The sequence below is a fragment of the Pezoporus wallicus genome, unplaced genomic scaffold, assembly GCF_028554395.1.
Source record: "Pezoporus wallicus isolate ANWC-B61680 ecotype Strahan unplaced genomic scaffold, APGP_CSIRO_Pwel_v1 contig_1583, whole genome shotgun sequence".
Classification (NCBI taxonomy): Eukaryota; Metazoa; Chordata; class Aves; order Psittaciformes; family Psittacidae; genus Pezoporus; species Pezoporus wallicus.
In genome coordinates, this window is record NW_026637266.1 from 553,305 (window position 1) to 578,883 (window position 25,579).

Below are 25,579 nucleotides of genomic sequence, written 5' to 3' on the forward strand. Positions count from 1 at the left end.
AAGCTTAATTCTAAAATCATATGTAGGTGAGCTAATTTTGTGCTTTTAAACATCTCACCTGCTTCCTTACTACAGCTCCCATGGTCTCAAACGCTCAGTCTATTAATCCTGACTGCTGAGCACCATCATGTAGATGGAGATTTTTCAGCGTGTTCATTTTCTGCCATAAGTTTATGTCAGAGGGTTTTTGACAAAATGTTTCTCTCTTGCCAACCTGTATTTTACAAGAAAAGCTCTCCAGCATTCCAGCAGGCAGAATTTAATCTTACACTAGTGATTAACGATTTCCTGTAGAGAGATTTCTGAAAATGAGGTATACACACATATGCATCCAAGTAAATTCTAAGGCTGAGATTTTGCAATAAGATATTTGATGTAAATTAACATTCTTAATATCTACTACAGCCCCCAGAGTTACTCATAATGATATCTTGCCTGAGCTTCAGAATACTAAAGAAGCTCCTTCGTTTTTATGAAGGTTGTGATTAATGTCTGATACAGGCAACTAGCACATCATACAGTAAAACAAGAGAAGAGAAAACAGAATGGTGTTTTAATGAAAACAAAAAAATAGATGATCTTCAACCGCGCAACCATTTCATGCTGTATTTTTCTTTTGAAGAACATCATTCCTTCACATCCAAAGTCACAAATGTAAAAAAAGAATAAATAATCAGGCAACATTTTTCTTCTATTCTCCTTCCTACCCACCACCCTACCCATCAAGGAGACTGTACTACATCACATAATAGATTCTGACCACCACCTAGCACCAACCTGCTTCCAAATGCAGTATCATCATTTTGGATTAATTTTACATACCATCTCCTCCACCCTCACCCATGTTCAACACAGATACTCAGACCTAGAGCCTTCACTTTTGAAAGTCATTTGAGAATCCATGCTTGACCTAGAACAGAGGAGAAGCCTTTCCGACTCATCTGTGTACCTTCGTGCCCAGAGCTGTTCTCTTGCACACACTGTTCGAGGTTTCAGAGAGAGTGTTTCAAATTTCACATAGGACTCTCTTGCAAGGTCAGCTTCCTTTGCAGTTTTTGGTTTCATACGAAGTTTTAAAAGTTTGTAGAGTAAGAAAAATATCACAGGTAAAACAACCACACATGCTGCACTGCTGGCCAATATCAGAATTGAAAACTGAGAGCTGCTTTCATTATTTAACCTATCAGTGGAGAAAATAATGCACTGCTCTTTTGTAGGTGGCACTCCTTTGGGTGAGACACATGCCATATATTGAGTACTAGGCTGCAAACCATCAATTGTGACTTTGTTTTTGCTAGAATCAGTGCTCAGAGGCAACATATCTTTCTCACCGTACTTTGAGTATAACACGGTCACTGCAGAGCTGCTTGTGGCATTGACAGTTTTCCAAGTTAAGGTCACTCTTTCATCAGTTTCACTGATCACTCTTAGATTCTTTACGGTGACATTTTGCTCAGCCGTACTTGCTGCATTCAATGAAGTCTCCTCGCCTTTCTTGCCTATCTCCCCGGTCTGCTTTGTCTCCTCACTTTTCTTGCTTGGGTCCCCAGTCTGCTTTTTGATTCCACTTGTCACTGCCTTTGAATTTTTCTTTCCATCAGACATGGGCCTGGATTGCTTCTTGTCAGTAAACCTGATGCTTGTTGATACTTCAGTGCTAACCAGTGCTGTGGTGGTTGGTGTGGTGGGAAGAGGTGTGGTTTTCCTCTCAGGTTCCTGCTTCGATTCATCCTGAGTGGTATTCTGTCTCTGTGCCTCTTGTTTCCTTCCATACTTCTGTGGTGACACAGTTGTAGTAACTACACCAATCACTGTGACAGTGACAGCAGCTTCTGCCATTCCTGCTAAGTTCTTGGCTTTACATCTGTATTCTCCTGCATCCTTGTATGAAATCCCTGTCAAGCTCATTATGGACCATCTGACACCCTCTCCAGGTGTTTCTTGGATTACTATAGAAAAATGCAAAGAGTAAAACATTATAAAAAGGGTAGGTAAAGAGAAAGGAAACATTATTAGACTGCTTCTTCCCTTATCTCTGCCAGGAAGAATCACATGTATTAAACTTAAAAAAAAAAACAAGCCACACACACAAACTATGGAAGTCCCTGCCATATTATATCATTGCAGAAAAAGTGCTCAGCTTCAGTCAAAATGGAACTGAATATGTGGAGGACTTAGAATAGAATTTGCAATTTCACTGAGTAAAGCAAAACCACATGAAGAGAAATCAAATATCTTAAAGCTGCTATGTGACTAGGAAATACAAGTATCAGTGACTTGAAGTGACACTGAACGCACTAGCCATTTAAAACATTTTTGGAAATGACCTTTGTCTTAAGATATTTCAGTAATTCAGGCTATTACCTTCTTCAGACTTGTGATTTAAGATAACTGTGAACTGCTTGGCATTAGCAATAAACATTTTTGTATTTAAGTTACTGCACAAATATCTATGACAGTAGCTAGAATTATATCAAGTATTCAAAATGGGTGTTGCAAATAAACAGCAAACATTTGAAAATAACATAGAAAATACTGTCCCCCTTTACTCAGCATTGGTGAGGCTAATGTGTTCCGTTTTGGGCCCCTCACTACAAGAAAGACACTGAGGTGCTGGAGCACACACAACTGTCCCAGCCTCCCTTTTCCTTTACCCTTCCCCTGCTTCACCCGTTTCCCCCCTTCATGAACATTGTTCTTATTACAAACCACATCCAGAATCAGAACAGTCTGTTGGACCTGTTCAGACCAAACCTCAACAAAGAATTTCCTAACAGCAGTTGCTGGCTACAATTGCCAGCTTGGTGCAATATCTGGTCCATTGTTACTCATTATAACGATCTCAAAGCACAGGCAACCCTCAATTTCAGGCTTTCCCATGTCCTATAAAAGAGGAATTATACCTGTGTAGTTCACTGGTATATTGTCTGACCTAGTCCAAGTAAGCTGCGGTGTTGGGTACCCAGTCGCATCACAGCGTAGCAGAACGTTGCTTCCCAGTGGGGAAGTGATCTTCGTAGCTGATGTCATTACAGATGGTTTAAGACACTGCTCTAGCTCAGCCCTCTGGAACAGGATTCCCGCCAGGCTCTCAGGTCCACTACATGAAACCAATGGATCAAGAAGTACAACTGAGTTGTCCACAATTTTGGAAAATTCAATTAGCTTTGAAATGCGACAATCACAAAACCATGGGTTGTCCTGCAAACCTGAAGCAGGGAGGGAAGAGGGGAAAGGAAGAAAGAAAAAATAATGCTGTCAGGCAATATATGAATATTGTGATTACAATATGATGCGTGCCTACCACCAAGTACAAGCAAGGAGAACCATGGACCTATTCTGAGTTTTAGTTCGTTGGGTTTTTTTGTTTGTTTGGCTGATGGGTGGGGGAGACTTTGCAGAGGTGAGGAAGAACAGTATGAATGTTTATTAAGCTAAACTTTTTCTTCACAGAAGTTCACAGAAGTATAATAGATACAGGCACTACCTGTGTTTTGCTTTGATATTTACCTAGGAAAAAAAAATACATTGAAAAGATGTCTTAAGCCTGTGCCTTCTGGAATGATAGCTTGTCAGGGCTATTGCATCTCATCACTCTCTTCTGCTCTGAGTCCTTTGGGCTCTTATAATTTGATCTTCTTTTTTCAATGGTTTAAGAGGTTATAGCTTTACACCAACATCTCTGTCCCTTGAAAAAAAAAAATAAAGGCTAAGGAGAAAAAGCTTTAGGCCAATCAAATTTTTATCTGGCTTTGAACTGTACCAATATTCTTAGAAATCCAACTTCAACTTAGGACAACCTCTGAAATGCATTCAAAAAGAATAGCAGAAGAGTAGAAAATGGGAAGGACCTTGAAAAAGCTGATGACTACAATGCTTTTATAATGGCATGCAAGAACACTATCTCTTCTATTAAAGGCTATAACGTTTGCTTCTTAATTCAAAAGTCTTTGATTGTGAGGCTTCTCTCCCTTGGTGAACCTACTATGGTGAAAGAGAGTAGCCATTTCTGAAGCATACCAGTTTAAATCCTCAGCTGGTATTGATTGCTCCATTGTGTTGACCTTCATAGAGCAACAGCAGCTTCACCAGGCAAAACACAACGTAGCATATCACTCACAAGATCAAATATTTTCTCATTTGACTTATACATTTGAGCATACCTTTTTCTTTTTCCCAAGTATTAACAATAAGCAGAACTTACAGTCTGAAATAAGGGACAGTGCCCAAGAACTCCTTGCTGTTGAAATTACTGATGAATGCAACAGACTGGTCATATCAATTAAACCAATGTTAAAAGAAAAATAGAACTGAAGCACCTGCTAATATTGTTCCTTTTTACTGTGTATTTTTAGGAATTATAGAAACAACTAATGAAAAAATTCTGCTTTTTCTTTTCCTGGATGAAACCTGTAGAGGAAAGAATACACGAATAATTAACAACTGCTTCCTTTTGTCACCTGATCAAGATTAGGTTATTTTAAGCACAATGACAGTGATTGGTTAAAACTGTGGTAAACCCCAATTAATCCCTGCTCTTTAAAACAAGACTTGACCTGAAGAGACTCCGTAACTTTGACATCACAATCCAATTTCACCCCTTGCAGACAGAAGGGATTTTACATTTGCTACTTACTGCCTGAAGGAACAGGGAAGGAGAAATCAAGGAAACTGTATTAGCAACTGCTTGTCTTAAAAGCAAAAAACAAAGAAGAAAGGAAAAAAAAAACCACCAAGAAACAAAAAGAACCCTCCAAAATATATATATTTTTTTTCCCTGTGAACTTCACACCTATACTCACAAGCATAAGAGATACCATCCAAATGTTTTCCATATGTCTGGGCATCAGCTGCTTGTGGTTGCTATAAAATAAAAATTCTGCCAATTAAACACATGTATGTAACTATTTGTGCTCATCTTTTAAATTAGGGAAGCTTTAGTTTGTAGTTAGAGACAATATTCCTGGGTTTGGGGTTTTTTTTTGCATTCTCACATATAAGGTGTCAATTTTTCTCACTGCAGTAAGAAAGAGACTATATGAGTATTTGAAAATTAAATTCCCCTAAGGTGTAAGAGGGATCCCCTTGAAATCAGCCCTCAACTACCAGAGTTAGTCCATAGCAAAATGCTGCTAAAATGCAAGTGAACTCCCAGCATAATCTCTGTGCTAGCCAGAGGACAGAAGCACGGAGTAGCTGTGCTACAAGTAGGAGGCAGGGCAGGTGCTCTAGGTCCACAGCATTAATCAGGATAGATTTGCAGCATCAGTAAGGGCTCCCATCCCACATACCAGGCAGCAGATTCTCCCTTACATTAAATGTTACTGAAGGTATTTCTTCTGCAATGATTCCTCATCGTACAAGATTTACTACCAGAAAGGATGGTGTTTATTACTGTTTCTAACACCACTCTCAGCCGTCAAAGGCCTTTCAAATAGAATCATTTAAGATGGAAAAGACTTTTAAGATTGAATCCAACCATAAACCTGACAATGCCAAGTTCATCACTAAACTACATCCCTATGTGCCACAACTACACATCTTTTAAATACCCCCAGGAAGAGCAATTCAACCACTTCCCTGGGCAGCCTGCTCCGGTGCCTGACAACCCTTTAAGTGAAGAAATTTTTCCTAACATATATAAGTACATGGCTTTCATATTCTCCCAGTGTCCTAAAGAAGACCCAAAGTTGTTAACAGTAAGTGTCAAAAAATGACAAAATTGAAACAATGATGAAGTAAAGATGCATAGTCCTTAGACTGGATGAGTGTTTAGTTCAGTCCAGGACACAGGTCTGACCACCTCAGATCATTCCAAAGGACTGGTTTCAGCTTCAGAGGAGGACTGTAGTCACAGAAGACTGTAATTCCATGCTTTAATGCAAAGAAAGCATTACTTCAGTTAGTCACCTTATCTCCCCCATCCATTATGCTTCCCAGTGGAACTGCCTAAATAAACAGGACCCATAAAAATAAATATAATATATACTGTAGGAGTTCCTTCCTTGCCTCCACGGCTCATTCCTTCTATTTGTCTGTGTCTTACCAATATCTGACAGTATCCACACTATCTTTAGTAAACTTGCACAGCCACTGTAAGTCATCAAGTCATGTGAATTTCCAAAATGGAAAGATGAAAACACTACTGAGTTGGGAGCAAGGAAAAAACACTGAATTTGATTATACCTCAGTTAGCTATTGAAGAGAACATAAATAGAAATGTAAACCTAGTTTCCAAACTACAAAGGGCATTCTGAGCTATAACAACTTGTGTTTAAAAGGTGATAAAAGCGACAACAAACACATTAAAGAATAAAGGAAATAAGTGAAAAAAACGGGAAAGAAAAAAAAGGAGTAAAAAGAAAAAGGAGGAAAAAAAAAAGAAAAAAGAAACCGCAAAAAATGGGGAGCTTTAAAAAAGGAATAAGATGGAATTCCTGCTGGAAAATAATTTCCTAAGAAGAGAAAATAAAAATAATGCTAAGTCTCCAATGACATGTGCATCTGATGGAACAGCAAGTCTTTAGAAACCCTGGATTCTTTTCTAGAAATATTAAAGTAACTTGTTGACCTAAGTACTAACCAAGGCACAATACACACTGATAAATACTTATGCATTGCAATGTAACCAATGCAGTGTATTTTAGGGGACCATAAACTGCTCTAAAAGCCTTTCTATATTCTAGATATAGCATACTTTAAACTTACTCTCACACAATTATACATATGTTTGCACGTACAATGCCAAATATGTGTACACATGAGTCTGTGCATGCACATTTTTGCAGTCTTCCCAATAAGGAGGGTTTCCCCATGCTGTGTCAATATGGACTTTAGCATTCAAAATAGATGTGAGTGAAATTTCCTTTGTAAATCAGTAACCATTCTCAGGCCTTAACTTGTATAATTTACTGTTTTTCACTTGCTGTAAAATGACAGTATATTAAATATTCAAGTTCTGGGCTGGTGGATATATTCACCACAGCTTGGGACAACTTACACAAGGCTCTCTTCCAACTGAAGCTACAAGATTTTTGATCCAAGGTTCCAAAACAGCAAAGCCCACTTCCCGCACTGTGCCCAGTGCGTCCTATACACAGTAATTGCTAGGGAGTAGTTTCAGGAAAAGAAGCATCTACCCAATGGCCCAGCATAACAGCTGGGAGCCTGATGGACCTGCAGCATTCAAATTTTTGGCACCTCTACATATAGCAGAAGCAAGATCTCATCTAACTGCCACTCTATCAAATACTGGATTCCTCTGTTCCTCTCAGCAACCCACTAGATACAATTTTCCATATGGAAAATGCCACTGCCATCATTCGTGCCAGAAATTTCACTCTGTACAGCAGCCAATGCTCAAACTTAGCTGTGATTTGGATCAAAGTATTAGGCTATAGCTCCAGAGGTAACTAAGAGAGGGCCAGATGAGCTCACACACTGGTCATTCAATCATTTCCACAGTTTAGTTGTCAGCTCACTCCACAGCTTTGTTTTGAACTGTTCAAAAGGGCAGTTTCCAAGACAAAGTCATTTGTGGCTCCTGAGGCAATTCACACTTCAGGGATTGCTCCCTGAAAGGCTGTGGATGAGACCACACTAAAGACAGGTCTCTCTATCCCATTCTTCCCCATGTTGTAAGTGCATCAGGCTTTGCCCCTCCAAACTATCCTGCATAAGTATCAGGCGTACAACATTCTATGGGTTGCAATACAATTCTTAATTATTTCTGGCAGCTTGAACTGAAGAAAACACATCCCCACCTCCACAGTTACATTTTAGGGTCTCTTAAGCATCTCTTAGGACCCACAGAGAACAGTGTAGAACAGCCAGTCAGTTTAACAGAGAGCTGGCCCTAAATTGTGTGGATGACAGCCAGAGTGAGCCATTTGGCCATAGGACCAGGAATCATTCCCTGACCCTTTTTCATTTAGGATAGTGTCCACAGAGGAAAATCATATAGTGAGAGGTAATAAAAAAAGCCAAAACCCTAAGTACAGTTATGAATTGAAATAAAGAGATGCTAACATGCCAGTCCCCTGGCAGAAGTAGTCTATGGCTCCCCCCAAGAACCCTTGAAGTAAACATGGGAAACCTGAGCTTTCTCTTACATGCAACCTTCTTGATGCTCAGTCAAGATACTGAAGACAAAATTGCTTCCTGGTGTCAGAAAATATGTATGCACGAACACGTGAGTTCGGGCTCTTGCTTTGACAGAACTAGGAGAGAAGCCAGCTCAAGTAGTAACTGCTTACACTAAGTTGAATTGGGCTGCTGTCTTCCTGACAAGACAAAACCAGCATTTATTTACTCTGGGTTCCAGCTTCTAGCAGACCTCTGGTTGCATACTATTCCAGGCAGGTACATAGGCTAGGCTGAGTGCTCCTACAGAGAAGAGCTGGAGCACATAGGACACTCTTGAGCATCAAAGTCTGCAATTGTGGCTATTACATTTTAAAGAAACCCTTCTTTTAAAAACCCAAAGGAGTCCAAAGGCAACCAGTAACTACGGTAAAAAGAGGAGGAAGGGGTAACCCAACAAGCAAAACCAACAACAAAACCACACAAAACAAAAAACAAATCAAAACAAAAAAAGAAATGGTGTGATTAGTTAAGGCAGCAAATGGGGAAGGAAAACGTATGAAAGGTTACTTCTATAAGAGATGGTCATTAGTTTTTCTGTATGTTCATCTTATGTAGGACAAGAGGTAATCAGCTTAGTTTCCAGTAAGGGAGATTGAGGTTATATATTAAGAGAAACTTTCTCACTGTCCTCATAGATAAGCACTGGAGGTTACCAGAGAAGCTCCGGAAAGGTCAGGCCACAGGCCTTAAGAACAACACTGATCTAACCAGAACAGTTCATTTTATCTGGATCTGCATTCCAGCAGGCTACAGGATGGCCTTTTTGAAATCCTACCTGATCACATACCTTTGTGATCCTTATCTCTTGCCTCAGAGGAGAATATTTATGGGTTACATTTCTCCTCCTTTGGGCTTCAGCAATCCTGGTAGAGACAGAAGAGGTGTTAGAAGAACACATCTTTCTCCTGTTCTGACATCTCCTATGGTTGGAGCATTACAGAGACATCTCAACTCCTAAGTCATCTTTCTAGCCTGATAGTTTCTGTCAGCCATTCATTCCTGAAAAACAACTGCTTTGTAGTGGTCCATCAACAGCAACCTAAGGATGAGCTCCTGGCAGTGAGTGGGAGTGGTATAACTACCACTTTGCAAGCTCCAGTAATATAATAAAACTAACACTCAGTGGAGACTAAGTCAGCTTGTCAAAATAACCCATGACACAAAAAGTACTGCACTTTTTAATCTCCAGAGGAAGGGGATGTTTTCTTATTCACCAGTGAGTTTCTTATACAGCAATCACTGCCTGTCTTCATTGGAATGTATTCATCAGAAGGCTATATGATGTCAATGAAAGAAAATTCAGCTAATAACTCACAGCTTACCTAAGGTATATTTACCCAACACAATGAAAGTACTAACTGGCATTTTACATCCTTAGATCGAAATCTTTAAAAACTTCACAGAGCCTACCTCAGCACGTACCATTATAAAAAGAGAAGCAAGGCATTCTTTGAACCCCTCTGGAGATCTGTATTCAAACCCGGCTGTAGTTCATAAGTGAAAATGATCCAACATCACATTCCAAGTCTCTAGGGGACTCAATGTTGGCACAAGAAGGCTTGCCAGGACTAGAGGACGCTGGCAAACTACCTGCACCAACAAAGCCTGAAGATGGTTGTCAAGGGGGGAAGGGAAAGAGAAAAGACTGTGTGGGTTTGAAGCTTTTTGGTATTTTGGGTTTCTTAGTTGGTTGGCTGTTTTGGTTTTTAAGCAGTGAGGGCTTTGTAAGACAAGGGACTCCCACATGAGATCATCAGGAGAATTAGATCTAGCACAGTCAGCTCCTACTTCACTGCCTTTAGTATGGGGGCAGGGAAAAGAGTACTGAGTTGGATACACTTTTACAGCTTTTTCTTTTAATCCTGAATAGATGAAGATCCTATTAATGCTGCAAACCTATAGTTACCATTCATGTGTGAAACTCATTCAGCCTGCTTGCATCTGTGAAGCTACTTCTCTACAATCTCCCCTGAATAAGAGTTTTAAATTGCAGATTCTGCTGTGAAACAAAGCAGCTGAACAACTGGACACTGAATAGTGGGGATTAGATCAAGAGACTGGAAATACTGGGCAGTACAATGTTGGGCAGATCTTTACCAGTGGGTGTAAAACTGCTCCAGTAGAGAGAGACACAGCTGGCTTTCCTCCCTTCCTCCTGCTACACTACAAAACCATCAAAACATCCACTTATGCACAAACAGTGACAGAAGAGAACACTATTGATAGATCTTTTCCAGCCATGTTCTGAGGCTGCAGAAGAGAATGGGGTTACTTAGAATAAGATACAGCACAAAGTCACAAACAGAACTGATGTGATGGTATACTGGAGAGATGGAATAAAAGTATGAAAAAAAATCAGTCTGGACAAACTATTCTTAAACACATACCTTAAATACTATAAAAGTACCTTCAACACTATAAAAAGTGCTGTGAAGTTGTAGGGATCAGATTCCTATTCTCTCTCTCATATTAACATGAAAATTTGGGAAAAATATAGGGTTTAATTTAAAGCAATGCAAGGTCAACAGGAATCACAGGGACAGCAGAGCCACCCCCTTTTGAGCTGCCAACATTGTCTGCAGCACTGTGTCTCGGGACATGCTTCATATGAGCATCAACTCTAGCTACTTGCTTGGCTTGTGAGCCAATGGAAAAAATAGTTGCAAATGGATATGCTTGCAGTTGCCACCACATACAGTGATGAGGGAAATGTCATCCAAAACTCAATTTCTGGAAGTTCTACATTTCTATGGATATCGAGCGCTCCATAAGGCCTGTATTCTGGTAGACCAGAATCTCATAGATTTTACTTTAATTTTATAACCTTGAGATAACAACATGCATCGAGATCACTATCTTCATTTTATAGTTTTCCACCAACAAGAAATAAACAAATAAAGAATCACTGAGCAAACCAGAGGACTGACCCGGATAAAACCCACTCTCCCAAATCCCAGGCTGGTCCCCTACCTGCTCTCACTTTCAACTTAACATTTAGGTACATTTTAATAAGGAATGAGACAAGCTGTTTAACATACCCAAAATGACTCTCTGGGTCGCAAGACTGCCTCTGCTCTTAGACAGGACAGATTCTGAGAAGGGGGGCCAAATGTCCATCAAGTCTGATGGCAAGGTGGTTAGCTTGTTGCTGGATATATCCAGGTAGGTGAGGTTTTTTAGGTACCGGCCAGCATCAGCAGGAATGCTGGTTACTTTATTATTGTGTAAATCAAGAGTCCGTAGGTTGGGCATCTCTGCCAGTGATTCCCAAGGGAACGTCGAGAGCAGATTACCATCCAGCCGTAGCTCATGCAGTTGTTTCAGGTTATAGAAACTGCTGATATCAATGTTTGCCACGCAGTTGTAAGTTACCCACAGGTATTTGAGATCTACTAGGTAGTAAAAGGCTTCAGTTGGAATCCTTCGTATGACAGTTTTCTCTATACGAAGTTTTACAGTATCCACAGGAACATTTACGGGGATCTCATACATGTCAGGATCATTACAGAGTACAGACCTAGCATCAGGAAGAAAGACACAAAAAAAATAGGGGAGAAAAAGGAGAAAGATATTGACATTTCTTTACCAGAAATTTGCATTTTAGATTTAAATGCAGATACTATTACTTTCTGCAACACTACTAGAAGAATAAAGAATGTCAGCTCAAGAGCAGCCCTCTGCATTTAAAAATCAAAAAGGAAAATAGGGAGTTTCTAAATATATTAAAAAAAAGAAAAACCACAAAATACTTTCATGTGAAGTTTAATTTGCTTTATTATAAAGCATATAAGCACCATCCTCTGTCATCTGTTCTATTGACAACTGAAAAACAGAAGCCACTGTATAAGGAATAATGCATGCATGTATCTCAAGTGGGAACTGCATGCCATTTGTGTTACTAAAATTCAGACATTTGGATTACTAATTTCTATTTTTTTCTGCATGATGAAGATTCAAAGTATTTGTCTATATTTACCTTTCAGAACAGACTGAAAAATGAAAATGTTAACATATTTCTCTAAAGGAGAGCTTTCTAGCCTTCTTTCTGTTGTCTGAAAAAAAATTTCCTGCTTTTTAGAGGTGCTAAGAACTTTCTGCTCCCACTGATTTTATTGAAATGGGATCTCTCAGCATTTTCAAGAATCAGTTTGCTTCCATTTCTGTGGAATAAGTTGTTTGCACTCATTAGCTTTAAGATTTCCCTCCCCTCAATAAGACGACATCTAATGTTGTCCTCCTTTTTTCTATATTTTTTTCTTTATTTTACTTTCTCCTCATGCAGCTTTATACTGGGTATATTGTGACAAATAGCAATGAGAAACTGTATCTCCCAAAACTGATATGACAATACCCAGATTATCAAACTTCAAATTAACCTCTACAGTTCCAAAAAATCATATGATTTTCCCGTAGATTAAAAAAGAAGAAACTACTGTATTTATTTAAACCAGAATTACCTTACAGTAGACAATTAGTTTCTGAAAATAGAAAGGACATTACAATAGTAGGAAAATCATGGAGCAGAAAGAAATTGCCTTCTGCAAGACCTGAAGATTTAAAGTAGCTGTTTGAAAAGTACAGAGCCATAATCACCATCTGTTCCTATTCAGGAATGCTTCTAGCTGTACAACACCGGCATAAAAGATGCCTTTATTTCAACTATGCTAGAACCAATTTGCAACGTATGAGAATGTTATTTCCAATTTCTTCATCCCTTTTCCTTATAAATTGCCTTGTACGACAAAGAATAAAACATATACCTTGCTCCAGTGCCATCGCTTCTGCCATGGTAAACGCAAGTGCATTGTGAAGGACAAAAACCATGCAGTTCTTCAAGAAAGGTCATTAGGAGGTAGAAATAAACAAATAGATACATGACTTCTCCCCAGCAGAACTGATATGGAAAAAATTAAAACTTCATTCCTAGGCACTCATGTGCAGTGTGCTATGAATGTGAATGCAGACATCCATTTAGTAACAGCAGATTACATCAGATTAACTGAGATCTGTAGTTGCTTAACCTTCAAATGTATCCTGAAATGGATCAGTTAAGCCAGTTCATTCTTTATTCTGTTAGAACAACACACTGTTTCCAGGCATATCCAGCATGTTTCAAGGCTATTTTAATAGATAGCTTGCAAAGTTAGCATGTAATAAAATGCTTCTTTGCTCCTAAGAGGCAATGCATTAGTTACTGTCCATAAAACGTTCCAAGGTTCCTGAAGGAAATCTAGTACAGCATGAGGTTATTGCATGGCATTTTCTTTAATACTGAAAATTGCAAATGAATAGGAAGCCAGAGATAGATTCCAGAGTACATAAAAAAATCCTGTAAAAACAGGCTTTTTTTGACAAAAACAAAACAACCCACCCATGTGAATAAGTTACACAATGCAAAGGCAAACTTCATATTCATGCATACGCAATAACAGAAGATATTTATTCTAAAATTCTGAGTATCATCAAGAGTGCATATACTAGCATTCATAAATAGATGTATACACAGTCATCTTTTCCATCCTGAATAAATCACCTCACCAAAGGTATTTTTTGAAAACTACACAACAGACCTATATGACCATGAGATTGATTTAGAAATTATGAGAAATAACTATAAATATTTATTCAGTTTTATATGCTTCCCACATGTCAAGATTGAGGGTACAGTTTGTCTCATTTTCAGTATTTGCTGTGCAGTCACAAGCACTATTACTAAATAGTTTCTGTTACTATTACTAAAAACAAAAGCTGTCTTTCCTACAAATTCATTTGGTTGTGTGAGCAAAAAACTTTAAAAATACGTTAAAATATCCAAAAACTCCTTAAAATTCCTAAGAGCTGGTAACAGGTGCTATTGGGTTTGGCTAGATATTTTGCTAATATATTCACAGAAACAGAACTCTGCAAAGCATACCAACATGGACACCTTCTATAGAAATATATTCACACAGGGAGAATCCAGAATATTTTAAGTCTGGAAAACTTTCAAGGGAAGATGAGAAAAAGTAATTCATGAAAGGAATTAGAGGTGCAAAATCCATGTTACTGAATTTAAGCACTTCCGGATTTAGGTTCTCCTTGCCCTGTGTCACGTTGTCCACACTGTAAGAGTCAGTGATCACTACCCCTTTTTTGTTTGGGACAGACATATTGGGCCAATAAACCCCATTCTCAAAACCTAAAGTCTTAATGGGTTTTGTCGTTTTGCCTTCTTAACCTATCTAAACAGATTATTGTGATTAACAGAAACAGCTGTCTGGGGCAGATAATTATTCCAAAAGATTAATCTTTCAAAAGATTAATTAGCTTTAACTGAGATTTCACTCCTTTCCATTTAACTCATGCATGCAAATGACATGAGTTCTACGACGTCAGTGCACTTTGTGATACACTCATGGGCAAGGCGTTGTTTATGGTTATCTCTTGTCTTGTCTGACATCGCACCATTGCCAAGATTGCCCTCCGAAACCTGCAAAGGCAAGAAAGGGAAAACAGAAAGATCATTAGCTGGAGAACCAAACACCAAGAAACACTGGGTAAGCTACCTTCAGTATTACAACAGTTTTCAACTTCAGTAAACCTTACTTAATAAAAAAATGGTGTATTTGGAATTTGAGAGGACCCAAGTCTTTTTCAATTCCATGTACATGAACTTAACTCAGTTAAGTTTCTTCTACAACAGGCATCACAGCAGGTTTTGCTTATCCCAGGACAGGGTATAGCCATGACAAAGATGAACTTACAGAATGGTGAAAAAAATTAGATGGATTTTTTCAGCAGGATCAGGTAAGTTCACCTAGACAGAGATCACGGGCTCTGCTTCTAGATTGGTGGTAGAGAAAGGAAGGATGCTTCCTTGCAAAACCCAGTTCTCAGTCAGAGGCATTGGCTTGGTTAGAGCATTTGATATGCTTGCTCAAAACAGATGAATAGGTCTAGCTTATTTACTTTAACGGTGTCAATCCATCCTAATCAGTCAGAATATGACACATCCCAAATCAAGCAAAGAAATCTACAGAATTTATATGTCACTAAGCCGCCACACATTTTGGCCACAGTTATTAAAGCCAGTTTACTGCTGATGCAACCCAAAATCCATAAGTCCCTTTGAGAAGCCACAAAGGGACTTTCAAAACTGTCTTACAAAAGCTGTGTTGATGTGTTTTCAAAAATCTTTATCAATTTAGTATATTCTTATGATGATCAAAACAATTTCTTTTAGGGTTTCCTGTCCGAAAGGTCATCTTTGTTAAATCATCAGTGATTTATCCTTTGACCTCTTTGCTAATCATATTTTTCAGATGAACCTACTATAGTTTTATGATTAGCTAAAATCATCAAGTAGAGTGGTATTAAATTGGGAGCACTTACTTTTTGTTTGCAATGACGTAAATGCAGGGATTATAAAATGTGGAAGATTTTGCAAATAAAGGAGCTATGATGGCCATTGCAGGAGAAATTTTCTTTGGGTTTCCAAAGGAAGACCACAGACACACAATAGAATATGGAGACCATGCCACCAAGAACATTACAATCATCACAACAGACATCTGTAAAAGAAGAGGAACAGACTCATAACCAGTATTACCTGAAGATAAAGGCCTTATAACCTAACCTCAAAGGCACATGCACCTTTGTGAAAACAGGGCTATGCAGACCCAAATAGCAACATGTAAACAAGCACACCTGACAAATTTTGACAGGTCATAATGAAATCTCACTTTGGGGATTTAATAGCACATCACACCATCATGTATTTTGGCATGTTGTGACTTCATTATGTACAATCTTCCTTCACAGTCAGCACTATTTATCATGCTAAATCTCTCCAGTAGAAGTTTCAATGGCCAGAGATGACTTCACACATGAATTAAGACCACCATAACAGGTCACTTTAGGACATTATTACAAATAAAAAATATGAACAGAGAGTAAAATCTAAACCAAATATTTCATAAAGATGTTAATAAATAAAACTGTTTAATAAGGTTTAACTGTGGTACAGTAAAATTAAAGAAAGTAAATGTTCTTGGATACAAAGGCTCAGTCCATATACTTATGGAACCCAGAAGTGTCTGATTTAATGAAGTATGATAGCCATGTTCAAGCATCACGCTGAGCAGCTATCTGAGCAGTTACCTCTTCTCTGCCTGCCTGTCAGAGAGAACAGTGCGGGCACGTGGGGCTCATAACCCAGAAGACTCCACACCACAGCTAGAAATGAACTGCGAAAAAATAAGGGTAGTGGAAGGTTAGGAGAGGAATCAGCTGGGGCAGACCTCTTTGGTTTTTGTCAGGGACATGAACCAGTAACTGAAACTGGAATGAAAATGTCAAACTAATCAAGAGGACAAAACGAATCACTAAATAAACAGACAAACCTGCAGGGCTCTTTGTATGTATAGGATTCCCTAGTGTTGTTTACCTATAGCCTTAGTCCTTCTGTGATGAACAAAATGAGAAACAAGAAGTAAATGGCTACTTTGTATGAGCTCTTCTAGAGCACAACCAATAAACAGAGCGACTCTTTCCACAGAAGATTCCTGTTTACATACAAATGTCACACATATCAATAATAATGTAAAGAAGCTTAAAGATGCCAGCTGTTGAAAAAGCAAGCAGTCCAGTTCCAAAAAAGAAACTCCAAAGATTCAATCCTTTTATTTTTTTTCCAAAATATAACTTGGTATCTTCAACTGCAAAACAGCAAAAATATATTTTCTTCACAAATATGAGCCTAAATTCATACCTGAATCCTCAGCTTTAAGCATTGTGGAAGTTTTTAAGAAGAGCAAAATGGTTAGATTATTATTTGTAGGTAAAAGTACTATTTTTCACAATTTAGCAATGATAAAGTTTTCCAAGGAATGTTAAGTTTGCATTGATAAGTAATTCAAAAGCATAGGTACATACTTGTCTGCCCAATTCTCTCTCACTTATCATGTCCAGCTATAAATCATATCTTTACACAAAATCAAAGGAGCTAGTGAGCTTCAAGCTTTCTAAAGGACTTTTAGACGTTAAAAGAATGTCAACCTTCCAGGAAGAATATATCATTTTATGCCATAACTGGTATTTGCTACTGTTTACATAAGAGATAAGCTTAACAGACTGAAAAGTACAAGGGATCAGAATCACACATTTTGGGAGCTTGGAAATGTAATTCTATTTCTAGCCCACGAGTTCAAATCAGAGTTGACTAGTCCATTTCAGACCAGACACCCCTACCTACTTAGCAGAAAGCCTAAGGACTCTACAGACACAAAGAGTAAAAGTCCTCCTAGGATGGACACCTCTGAGGTATATTTCTGTGTACTGACAGAATGGTAGAGGCAAGGAAAATTCAGATTGTTCCCAGGCTTCAAAGTAGCTATTCATCTGGAAAGAGTATTAGGCCAAAAGTAAAGAATATAGTGTTATAAGTCAAGCCAAGAGTTTTCACCTAGGCTGAATTTCAGTTATATTTAGTACAAAAGGAAAAGGGGAAATGTAGGAAACAGAAATGCTTAAAAGGCTGCAATGTTCCTTTGGCCCCAAGATTTAATGCTAAAGAACATGCTTAAAATAAAACATGCCCTAATTTACTATACCTTTGTCACATCTACTTGGTCAGACCAGTCTATGTTGATGCTTTCCAAGCAGTTACTCCTGGCATATTGTTTCATTGCCCGGGAAACATTGTAGTAACAGTAAAACATGACTGTTAAGGGTACAACAAAATTAACAGCAATTACACTCATTGTGTAGGAAACAAAGGACCTGATAAAACAGAAAAACAAAACACAGTAACTTACAAATAGCCATTCAGTAAAAGTTACTAAAGATTTTGATATTTTGAAATTCTAAAACAAGCTTTTAAAGAATTAGGAAAACTTTCTTTAGCTTTAATTTTCTTATTAGCACCTACAAATCTTGCAGTTTTCAAGCACAGCTCAATTCCTGTATTTTTTCTAGACTTGCTCTATATTATTTCCATATTTTTAAAATTATTATTATAAACTACACTTCATACTTCTGACAGAAGTTATACTCAGAGGGTGGTGAATTAAATAAGCTTAGCCTTCAATGAGACAGCAAACTGAAAAGAAAGTGTGAAGGGAAATCTTACGCATCATTTTTCCTCCAATTTACTGTGCATGTTGCTCCAGTCGGATCCGGGGCATAGCTAGCCCAGCCTACAGTAGGCATGGAAGCCCAGAAGACTGCATTTATCCAAGCAGCAAGGATTAGAGTGGCATAGCTACGGGCAGTCATTCTTCTCCCTGTGGCCAAACACATACAATCACAAACCGCTGTCATCTATTGCTTCTTTCCAGAGTTGAACTGCAACAAGTGACTTCCAGCAAGCACATACTAGATGAATAATGTTCCTTTCAAAGGCCTACACTCCCAAACACTGCAGTATATCATTTCATACTGCTGAACCTGTAACACCACCTAAATACCATCATCCACTCCAACTCACATCATACAGGCAATACCTGATCCTAACCCCATGTCAAAAAGTTTATTATGCAACAGTGCGTTCAAGTACACACTTGCAGGACTGCAGGGGCAGGAATTAACTGTGACAATATGTCTGTATTGACAATATGGCTGTAACAGAGAGGAGAGAAAAACGTACAGCTCAGTGCTAACACAACAGCAGAAGCAAACACCTGCTTCAAAACCTCCCACAGCTGGAGGCTTTTCATGTGCTTCTGTATATAGATACTGTCCTCCAAAGACCGCAAACAACCACGAAAATACAACTTATAAACAGAATAAGAGCCTAATTGTGAAAAATTCATTTCTCCAGCAGTATTATTCATGCCAACTAGATAATTTACTTAACCAAGTACTGCAGGATCATGCTGTAAATTCAAATTATGCCTAGCACTGTAATTATGGAATCATTTATGAGAAAACAGTTTGACTATTATTTCACAGAAGTTCAACAGTGAACTTTTTTTTTACCATAAGTACAGTACCTATATCAGGCCTGCAGATTGTCAAGTAACGATCAACTGCAACAACAGTGAGCAAACCAATACTCGCCATCCCAAAAAAGATATTTAATGCAGCATAGATCTGAAATTAAAACACAGAAACAAAAAAGCATTTTCTGAGAAATCTGTCAAATGTACAAGCACAAATTCGTGGACTGAATCGAAGGCACTAATACATTACATTCAGGCTGTGTTCTCTTTCATAAGCAAGGTACTGAAAGAACTAAATCAGTGAAGGCAATTTGGAGACGGCTCATTTGAAATTAAATGTTTCAAAAGCAACCTGCTCGTGTGTGCATCAGAAATCCTAAAAACAGCAGTCTAAAAAGAAAAAAAACACCATACTTCAGTAAGTAAATTTTGAGATTCAGAGTCTGGAGGTTGAAGGGGTTCAATTCGTGGTTTTGGTATAAGTTGAAGGAAATCTGAACAGCATTTGATTCATCAAAAAGGTTATGGCTTTAGCAAATGTGAGATCCTGAATTGTCACTCTTTCCACTTATTTCACAGATGTGGTACACTGACTTTCCCCATCAGACTCCATTTTTACATGTGTCAGATCTGCTGCACAGAGTGACAGATGCTGCAATCCCAACATGCTCTAAATGCATCTGCCCCCTCATCCCATGGGCAGTGAGATCAGGAAGGAAGACTGGGAAGGCTGTGTTAGCACTGGCACCCAAGAAACATAGCACCCTGTGCCAGATTACATACCAACAGTGGTTATGACATTCAACCATCTCAGTTCACAGGATTCATTTGGTTTAGATTGATGGGAGCTGCGTGTCAAGTGAACTCCAAACCATTGGTACTGAGATTTCACATCAACTTCAACCCGCTACAGGATAGCCTAAGTACAAAGATGTTAAGTGAGGCTTCCTGTCAAACAGTAACTGAATTTTGAACTTGAAATAAGTCAGGCAAGTGAACTCTGATTATTATAAATATCCATTATATAAAGGTCTGAAATGTGTATTGCTGCTAATGTTTTTCTTGAGTCACATTTTCAGTATACACCTTTATATTACTACCTATTTTCATGGACACTTGAGATTTAAATCACAGTTCAGAGCAAAGGGCACTATGTTTCTGCTATGGAAGTATAATTTTTCAGTCAGACTATTTTTAAAAATAGACAGCTATTAAAACTAAGCTAAATCTTAGCCTTAGCCTTGCAGACCTTCATTTTGGATATCGTAATAGAGCAATCCGAAAGAACATGTATTGGCCAAGCAGAACTCATTAAGATCTGTCAAACTCATAATCAAAACTGTAGTCACATCCAAAGTCTTTTCATTATCAAATAAGTCATCAAATGTGCATGTGTTACTATAACCTTCTTCATTTGAGGATTTTGTTTCCCAAGTCTTCTTAAAGCTATTTTCAAATCTCTAGTTGATAAATACAATGTTACACTTTGAAAATCACATGCAAAATCCTATATCCAGACATTGTTGACATGACAGAACATCAGCTTCAGGTCTAACGTCAAACTTTGCATGTCCATCCTATCTCGAAAGAACTAATGCGAGGTTGAGCTACTGCTTATTTCTCAGTTTGCTTTTAAGTGCTCAAAACTTTCTCTCTGAATTAATTGCAATACCTGGCATCCAGTATATCCAAATTTCCAGCTTCCATGCAGGTCTGAGGCAGCAGACATGGGGTAACCAATGCCACTAACACCAATGTCAGTAAAAGCCAAGTTGATAATTATTGCATTGGTTGCTGTCCGAAGCTCTTTGTATTTAACAAAGATGCCCAAAACAACAATATTACTGAAAATGCTTACCACTCCTGTAAAAACAGAAAAAGGGAAACTTTACCAAAGGTACCCACCAGCCAGTAATATACATGCAGAAGAAAATATAGCCTGTTGGAGTATCTATGTCCTAAACAAATGGTAATTTCAGTCAAGTGCAATTTTGTGAAGAAGACAGACGCCCGACAAGCAGAGAAAAACTTTTCCACTTACGCTCTTATCAATAAAATGGAGAATTCCAACATGTTCAAGCAAACACAGCCATGAAAAAAATAACTTGTAAATAACAGGAGTCTGTGAGTTGTTCAGATCGCGTAGTTTGACATAGCTGTTACAGTGTCACTGAACCAAATCCTAAACTTACAAATATTTGTATAGCCTGGGCACCTTAAATGAACAAGTGGAATTATTTTGTTAAAAGTCTAACACACAACATGTTATCCATGGAAATGACCCTTAAAGTTTTTCAGGGGGGTTGTTTTGTGGGATTTGTTTGTTTGTTTTTAATTTTTATTTAAGAAGTTTCACCTATGAATCAAAACACTGTAGTTTTCATCATCACAGACTGGAGGCATAATTCTGTAAGGAGCTTGAGGCTGTCATACTGAATGTAGACTTCCAAAAGCAGACTCATCTTCTTTCACAGTCACTTCCCATCCTGCTCCAGCTTGCTGGCCATCACCTTCACTGATGGGATTTCTGCTTCTCTATTGACTCCGCCAAAAAACTGACACACACACTTTAGCTTTTGTGACATGCCTCTGTGGAAAGGGCAGTAAGGTTTGTAAGTATTATACAATGTTCTTTCACCTCTGTCACTGTCAATGGTGCAGCACAGAGTTAAAAATCCCTAACATCAGTTTATATGCAGACTAACAAACATGCTGCAGTTCAAACAACCTCAAATCAGCAAGGTTAGAAAACCTGAAGGCAAGAATCAGTTTCAAGTACTTCAGCTGTACAGCTGAATTTTGAAGACAATTCCTTCAAAGCATGAAAATTCTTTTAAAGCATAGGAAGTCCTGTGGGCTCCATCCTTGGCAGTCCACAGGAACACAATAAATAGATTTATAAATAACAGCACACACCCCAGTGCATTGAACTAAGGCATTCCTAGGGTCAAATACACATCAGAAGTACCATCTGAACCACTATGTTCAGCGAGACATGACAGGTATGCAAAAGGGCAAAATGAAAGCCTTCTGTAACATACATAAAAATGTAACAAAGATGATTCTTTAGATAACAGACAATAAGGACAACACCAATTCTTCATCCTTTAAATGGAATTTCTCAATTTCATTCCTATAAATATGTACCCTTTTTATTATACCTGAAACTCACACAGCGAGTTTTACTGCAACATTGCATTAACCAATACCAATCTCCTACATCACAGAAATTCTCACAACAGATTCTGTAACTTAAATTAAATGTAGCAAAAATGTAACTAATACTTGGTTGCCTCTCTTTCCATTCTCTAAACACCAAGCATGTCTGCTCTCAAGTGCAAGTCTCCTGCCTAGTGCAACTTTACATTACAGACGATGCTGGAGGTGCATAGCCACATAGATGTCATCAGCTGTCATATTCATATAGTCACACATTTCAGGAGGGTGATGCTATGAGGCCCTAAAATGCAAAAAAGCAAGGAGCTGGGGATCTGATCTGAAACCAACACACAGTAAAAGCACTTGCAGTGCCAGTTCTGTCAGCTTTCAAGTTGACAGGTAGTATGTCATCTCACAAAATAGAACTACCACTTTATAAAACAGCACAGGCTCCCTATGAGGCATGCTTTAACAGATATTACAGCTACCAAGAATGAAATCAGAAATACAACAGGGCTATAAACTTGTATCCTCAGGGGGAAGGAAAGATCCTGCTAGACGCAGTTAAGTCCTGTGCCTCAGAGCCCAGTCTTAGAGGGTAAGGAGTGCAGATCAAGCCCAAGACTTTCAGTAGCCTGAAATCATCAGCTGGGACAAACTCATGTGATTCTGATACAACATGTAGATGCTGCCACTTGGCCTGTGAAGCATCTTAGGGTTAGACAACTATTCCCACATTTCTTTAAATAAACCTTGTAGCTTTATGAAGTTGAAGATAAAAGCCTCATAACCTGATCAAGAGCAGAAGAATTTACTTTCCTCCTTCCCAGGGAAGCAATGAAAATGAAAGGCAGAACAAATGTAAATAAAAGCCTTAAAGTTAAGCAAGGCACATGTAGCAGCATCAAAACAATGAAGGTTAGGTCTGTGTATAACACAATTTACTTTGCATTTTTAAAATGATACCAGAGCATTTCACCATTGTAAGATGAAAGATGTCCATGAAGTAGTATTGCTTCCTGCAGCCTGAGTATCCTTGTGGTCATCGCTAGAATTAATACACTAGCCACTGTAGAGTGCAATACTCAACAATTACTTCACTCTCAGAAAACGAAGCAATTATTTGCAGAAGAATTCAAACCTTCTAAAAAGCAACATGATGATGAGCACTGTACCTGTGCTTTATTCTTATTCTTAGATATCTGTTTACTAACACAGCTTAAATTTTCCAGAGGTGAGATCTGTGGTAGTAAGGCATTTGCAATGCAATTAATCATACTTTCAAAGATGTTATAGATCTTACTGTCAAAAAGATTCCTCATTAAGAAAGCTAAGTAAAGCCTACAGGCGAGTTACTAGGCTCCTGCAATTATAAGAGGAAAACAAATAAACGAAAAGCAATGCAACTTTTTGTTTGCTTTTTTAAAGACATTTAATTTCCTTGTAAGATTAAGGAAGAAGATCTGGGTTGATTCTAGCTCTTCCCATTGATCACCTATGATAGCTTTGATCCCTAACACCAAGCTATCTAAAAAGATAGCTATCTGAAAAGACCACCTTGTTGCATACAATCTAACCAATTTAAATTAAAAATATAACAAATATCATACGTATCTGCAGCACATAATAGATCCAGTTACCTGCAAATACTGTTGTAGTACTGCAGAGTGTATCTAGCCTTCCAATACATTACCATAATTCATCTCTACAGCTTCATAACAAGTCTACTTATTCTGTGTAATTGTTCTAGCAATTTCTCTAAAAATCTGAAATAAATTATTGCCTTTGCATTCGAAAATAGCCTTTAACCAGAACATCACTTTGATACCACTTCAAATAGATATGCTAAATAAAATGAGACCATCCACAATACTATTTCATATAAACTTAAAGTCCATTAATATTTTAATGTATTTTAAAAGCTAATAATAGCATAGAAAATGTATGGTAAAGCCTGTGGGGAAAAAAAAAAAAAGTATTTATAAACTGATCTGATTTTCCATAATAAAGATATAGAAAGCCTATTTTTAAAGACAGTAAGTTTCAGGTTTTGGTCACATTGATATTTCATTGCTATAGCTCTCAATGCTCAAAAAAAAGCATTACTGAAGCAGTTATGATTATAACAATGAGAAAGTTTTCAAGGAGAAGGGGGGGGGGGGGGGGGTCAAACGTAATTATTCAAGTTTAGCCAAAGGCCATTGCAGTCACAGGGAATGAACACGATGTCAAGCCCTTCAGTGTGCTTTTTCTAACATGTGTCATTGGTGAAAAATACAGCTGCAACCAGAGTCTCCTCTTCTGTGATTAATGGCCAGCTCCCTCCCTCTAAGTCACATTCCAACCCTTCCCCTTACATCCCCCTAACAGACACCCGCTCACATGCTCAGACTACACATATATTACTACAAACATGTGGCCCAGGAGAAATCTCAAGATAGCTTCAAGCACATCACAGAAAAATGCAAGATGTGACAGCTATGTCCTATTTTTATCCCTTTTGCAAGCTGGCAGAAATTAATTCTTACTCTCTTCTATAATTACATATCAACAAAATATATTTTTCAACACACAATGCTACCTTCAAATATAGAGCAGAAAACTTAGATGTTTCTGCACACTTCAGTCAGCCTGCTAACACGTCAGTAAACTATGGAGAAGAGTCATCAGACATTTGTGCAATACAAAATGAAACACCATCTCTGTTACTATACAAAATGAACATTCAGAACTACAGTTGTATTTTAAACAGTTATGCGACTATTTGCCAATACCCATACCTGCTGTGATTAAGTAAGCTGCAACTACGTTGTGCTCAGTCTGCGTAAAGGCTGAATGAGCTTCATTGTCACTCTCTGAGGAATTGGATGAATCATTCCAATGCATTTTGAACAAAAGAGACTGTCGCCTACCCGCTGCAATAATTCATCAAGACGACGAAACACTACAAAACCCTGCCAGGGAAATTCTTTCACTATTCAACAGACTCACTGAACAATTAAAAAAAGGGGGGGGGAGAGTAGGAGGGAGTTCCTCCCCCGCCATTGACAGCCTCCAAGCACAATTTAATTGGACTAAAGTGCAAGTACATTTACACTCCCAATCTATGCAGGAGATTGTTAATTAAAACAAAGAGCAGCACAGACCTGAGTGTGTTTCCAACAGTATGCTTAAACTTCATTCTTACTGCTAAAGAGATTAACTGTCACATGCTCCCAAACTTTTTCCTTCAAACCTCTTGTGCAATGCTTCAGAAACCTCAACAAAAGCTGAATCAGGTTAGTTGGTTGTCAGCCTGCCTTGGAATTAACTCCCATCATCACAGTGAATACACAAAACCACAGCACAACATAAAG

The 25,579-nt window shown here is 38.2% G+C and overlaps 2 protein-coding genes across 2 annotated transcripts; both read right to left on the reverse strand.

Moving 5' to 3' along the window:
* Nucleotides 1-821: 821 nt before the first annotated feature.
* Nucleotides 822-13,672, reverse strand: LRIT3 (leucine rich repeat, Ig-like and transmembrane domains 3). The gene is made up of 4 exons (XM_057404535.1): nucleotides 12,906-13,672; nucleotides 11,184-11,662; nucleotides 2,904-3,209; nucleotides 822-1,949 (listed from the first exon to the last, which is right to left on the reverse strand). The coding sequence occupies exons 1-4, from the start codon at nucleotides 13,019-13,021 to the stop codon at nucleotides 847-849; spliced, it is 2,004 nt and encodes a 667-aa protein (XP_057260518.1). The 5' UTR covers nucleotides 13,022-13,672; the 3' UTR covers nucleotides 822-846.
* Nucleotides 13,673-14,296: 624 nt separating this feature from the next.
* Nucleotides 14,297-25,235, reverse strand: RRH (retinal pigment epithelium-derived rhodopsin homolog). Its single transcript, XM_057404545.1, has 7 exons — nucleotides 25,004-25,235; nucleotides 20,737-20,927; nucleotides 19,116-19,215; nucleotides 18,254-18,407; nucleotides 17,736-17,904; nucleotides 15,517-15,695; nucleotides 14,297-14,614 (listed from the first exon to the last, which is right to left on the reverse strand). The coding sequence occupies exons 1-7, from the start codon at nucleotides 25,107-25,109 to the stop codon at nucleotides 14,509-14,511; spliced, it is 1,005 nt and encodes a 334-aa protein (XP_057260528.1). The 5' UTR covers nucleotides 25,110-25,235; the 3' UTR covers nucleotides 14,297-14,508.
* Between the last annotated feature and the right edge of the window lie 344 nt (nucleotides 25,236-25,579).

Excerpts from the sequence above, each read along its gene's own strand:
- RRH (XM_057404545.1), bottom strand. The coding sequence starts at position 25,109 with ATGCATTGGAATGATTCATCCAATTCCTCAGAGAGTGACAATGAAGCT. Across the intron at positions 20,928-25,003 it reads AGCTTACTTAATCACAGCAG|GAGTGGTAAGCATTTTCAGT; the intron begins GTATGGGTATTG and ends CTGTTTTTACAG. Across the intron at positions 17,905-18,253 it reads AATTGGAGGAAAAATGATGC|GTCCTTTGTTTCCTACACAA; the intron begins GTAAGATTTCCC and ends CTGTTTTATCAG.
- LRIT3 (XM_057404535.1), bottom strand. The coding sequence starts at position 13,021 with ATGTATCTATTTGTTTATTTCTACCTCCTAATGACCTTTCTTGAAGAA. Across the intron at positions 11,663-12,905 it reads AGCGATGGCACTGGAGCAAG|GTCTGTACTCTGTAATGATC; the intron begins GTATATGTTTTA and ends TCCTGATGCTAG. Across the intron at positions 1,950-2,903 it reads TATACCAGTGAACTACACAG|TAATCCAAGAAACACCTGGA; the intron begins GTATAATTCCTC and ends ATTTTTCTATAG.